The 3,557-nt window shown below is 42.9% G+C and overlaps 1 protein-coding gene across 1 annotated transcript; it reads right to left on the reverse strand.

The window, feature by feature from the left end:
* Nucleotides 1–967: 967 nt before the first annotated feature.
* LOC128373894 (G-protein coupled receptor 20) lies at nt 968–2,790 on the reverse strand. Its single transcript, XM_053334088.1, has 4 exons — nt 2,614–2,790; nt 2,206–2,462; nt 1,962–2,094; nt 968–1,555 (listed from the first exon to the last, which is right to left on the reverse strand). The coding sequence occupies exons 1-4, from the start codon at nt 2,788–2,790 to the stop codon at nt 968–970; spliced, it is 1,155 nt and encodes a 384-aa protein (XP_053190063.1).
* Between the last annotated feature and the right edge of the window lie 767 nt (nt 2,791–3,557).

Raw genomic sequence — 3,557 nt, forward strand, 5'->3', positions numbered from 1 at the left:
AATAGAGCTGCACTATATACTTATAAGACTAACTGTTACGAGTGTTTATACTTGTGAAAAGAGGTTTGCTCCTAGCTCATTTAGTGTGTTGACTTAAGACTCCAAACCTCTCGTTTCGTCATTCTGCTGAAAATAATCTCTGAATTTTCTAACTTCCACTTGCACAGCAGTAATGGACAAACATAGATTGACCATGTCATAATTTGACCACCATATATTGTTAAATCTCAAAGATTTTCACTGAAAATTAAGTGAAATTCTTTTACTAAACATATGTTTTAAAATATATCAAATAGAGAAAAAAAAGCCTACAGGCTGGTTCAGACAGTCAATAGTAGTCCGTCACTGTCTTCATACTCTTCTCACCACAATGTATTGTATAGCCAATGCATCCTTTTCATGATGGTGGCTAAGTTATTATCATCACTCCTCACTCTTTCCACTACACTAAATTACATTAAATATCAATGCTGCAAATGGTATATTTAACATTCAAATATATCAATAATAATATCAATTCAAAGGGGAACTGACTGACTTAACCACTCTATGTAATTCAAAGATCTTTCAACAATTTTGAGTGCTGCATGTCTTCAAGACTTTTTTCATCATAAAACACATCATATCCCAAACAGTACAGCTTCATCAGTTTCACAGCAAAACCATCCCTTTGGTGATCCAGTGTTTGTTCTCACTAGTATCTGGACAACATCCAAACTAAGTCAAGGATGCTGAGAGATGAAGGTTGGGTGGAGGGAGGCAGCCACTTAATTTTCAATCCTTTTAAGTAGTTTGTTGTGTTAATTTTGAAGCGAAAACTGCAGTGTGATGTGATGCGTTTCTGTTTTTTCATTTGATATTTAATCATGTTTTTGGCCAGTCTCTGCCTGTCCATCACTCTGGGTGAGTCTTTCTGTCCTTCTTTCTGCTCTGTTTCATCCACTTGTCCCAGGGTGGGGTCACCTGTCTAAGCAGACTGCTCCATGTTGGCTGCAGAGGTGAACGTGCTGGTGAGGGTAAGTGTAGCCAAGCTGTGAGCTATCGCCAGTGATGTACCTGAACATTTGTTCATTGAATTCTTCTCCACCTCCATGCCACTTGTTTGCCCCACCTCCCCGTCCCCCTCCCTCACTCCCCTCCTCCTCGTCCTCCACACCCTCTTGAAGCTGTCTGTCACGAAGCAGTAAACCACTGGATCCAGGCAGCTATTCAAGCTACTCAAGGTCACTGTGATGTGATAGGCTAGCACATGCCCTGCACCCTGCCCTACCCCCTCCTCTCCAAATTTGACCCGGAAGTAAACCAGCACCTGCCGGATGTGGAATGGTGTGAAACAGATAGTGAAGACCACCAAGACGGTGGCCAGCAGTCTGATGGCACGAGCCCTCCTCGCCCTGCTCTGCTGGGGCATCAGGCCATGACTGGAGGAGAGAAAGCAGGCGACACGCAGGGTGAAACCCACCACGGCAAGCAGAGGGAGCAGGAACTCCAGGATGGTGAGGTAAAAGAGGGCAGGGAGGAGGACACAGCTAGAGCTGAACTCCAACGCTGTGGTCTGGAGAGAGAGTCCAGAAAATAAAGTCCAAATGTACTAAAGCATCATAGTCAGCATCAAGTCTATTTCACATCTTACATCCCTACTTTTCCCTTTTGTGATCCTTTAAAATTAAGCAATGTCTAGTTCTGACATTCAGGGAGGGATCTTTAGTGGCCTGAAAGTTAGCCTCTTTTTCAAAAGAAATAAAGTCAAGAAATTAAAGACAAATGTCACGAAAATAAACATTATTCTGAGTAACATATATATGTATGTAATCGTGGGAATCCTTGTGGGCTCAAACATGCAAAATGACAAAGAGACGAGATCTGGAGCATACAGTTGGTTTCAGAACATTTCTAATGTTTTCTACCAAGCTTTAATGATGTATTTGTATGTGTTGTGTTTGTAGTACATGTGTCTTTACCTGGAAAGAGTAGGTGACCACAACTGCAATTAGCCACACCATTGCGCTGATATATCTGGCTGCCTCCGCAGTCCTCCATCTGTGGAGGGTACTGGCTGCGTGGACGACAGCCATGTACCGATCTATACAGATACTGAGAGAAGGGGAGGATGTGTTGGGTGGGATGAAAGTAGAGATGGAAAATAAATGCTGATCATGTCATAATCTTCTACAATGTTAAAAGAAGCAGGAGTGACCCACCCACCTAGTCAGAAACAGAATGCTACAATACATATTGACAAAGTAGCTGAAGGTGTGAACATAGGAGCAGGCCACACAGCTGCCTCCACTGTGGTATAAGGCGATGCGGGCAGGCAGCGACAGCGCCACCAGCAGGTCGGCTACAGCCAGGTTTATGGTGTAAACCACAGAGGCTGATGAGTGGGTGGAGGCCCCACAGAAGACGTAGAGAGCCAGACTATTGAGGACAACACCGACCACCAGCATCAGACAGTTACACACCTGCAGAAGGGGAGGAATCACCGTTTTTCTTTGGTTTATTGGACATACAGAGAAATTAGTTTTGATTTACAATGTAGTTCAACAACCTTAACAAGAAATAATCTTATATTATTTTGAAAGGTGGAAAAAATGATTTTGTATTTTATCTCACCATGAGAGAGACCCAGACAGCGTAGAAGTCTTGGTACAGCTGCACATCCAGGTGGGCTAACCTGTGCAGATATGGCGCCCCCCACTGCTGGTCCCAAGTGCTGCAGTTTGTGGGGTCAGGGGTCTCAGGCTCAGTGGCAGCAGAGGTGATGGTGATGTTGGTGTGGAGGCTCTCCATTGGTTGAGAAAGATGAATGACGGTCAGGTCTGCCTCTAAGTGGTAGGAGAAGTGAAGAAGTGACAAAACCAAAAGAAGATTTTAGTCAGCAGTTCATCCATTCAACTGGAATAATGTTTTTAAGTGGAGGGGGATTTATGCTTAAAAGGTGTATTAAATGGTTTATGCTGTAATATTCAGGTTTCTGTTAAACACACTCCAGCAGGGCAGAATAACAATAACACCCATAAAGTGTGTTGGAGACAGATGTCTAAACCTTTTTACCCTGGAGTCGTCTTCAGATAAATAGACACAAACAGCAAAAATCTAAAGTGATGGTGTATGCTTCAACTAACTCCAACTAAAAGAAAAAGTAATGACCCTATAGGGAGCCCTTAGGATGAAAAGTGGTCACCATCAGCAGGAGTTAGCCCAGGCATAGAGAGACTTTAGAAATCCTTGTCTTATAAACAAAATACTTGTACAGTGAAGCTTGCTGAATCCATCTTCATATGCGCTCTAGAAGGATGTGACACTTTCAACAAAGTTAAGTACGTGACCTTGCACGTTACTTTAAACACAGTGTATTAATATGAATGTCACAGTGCGCTGCTATTAAACACGCTGTTGGCACATGTTGTGTTGAACACGGGACATACAGTGCCTCGAAGGAGCCACATAAATTTGATGAATGTGACACATCCTGTTTAAAGGAGCTGAGGCCTTAAAACCCTCAACATGCAGAGATGTTCACTTACACAAGGTTTCAGGTAAATGTAACAATAAAA

This window comes from Scomber japonicus, chromosome 15, assembly GCF_027409825.1.
Source record: "Scomber japonicus isolate fScoJap1 chromosome 15, fScoJap1.pri, whole genome shotgun sequence".
Classification (NCBI taxonomy): domain Eukaryota; kingdom Metazoa; phylum Chordata; class Actinopteri; order Scombriformes; family Scombridae; genus Scomber; species Scomber japonicus.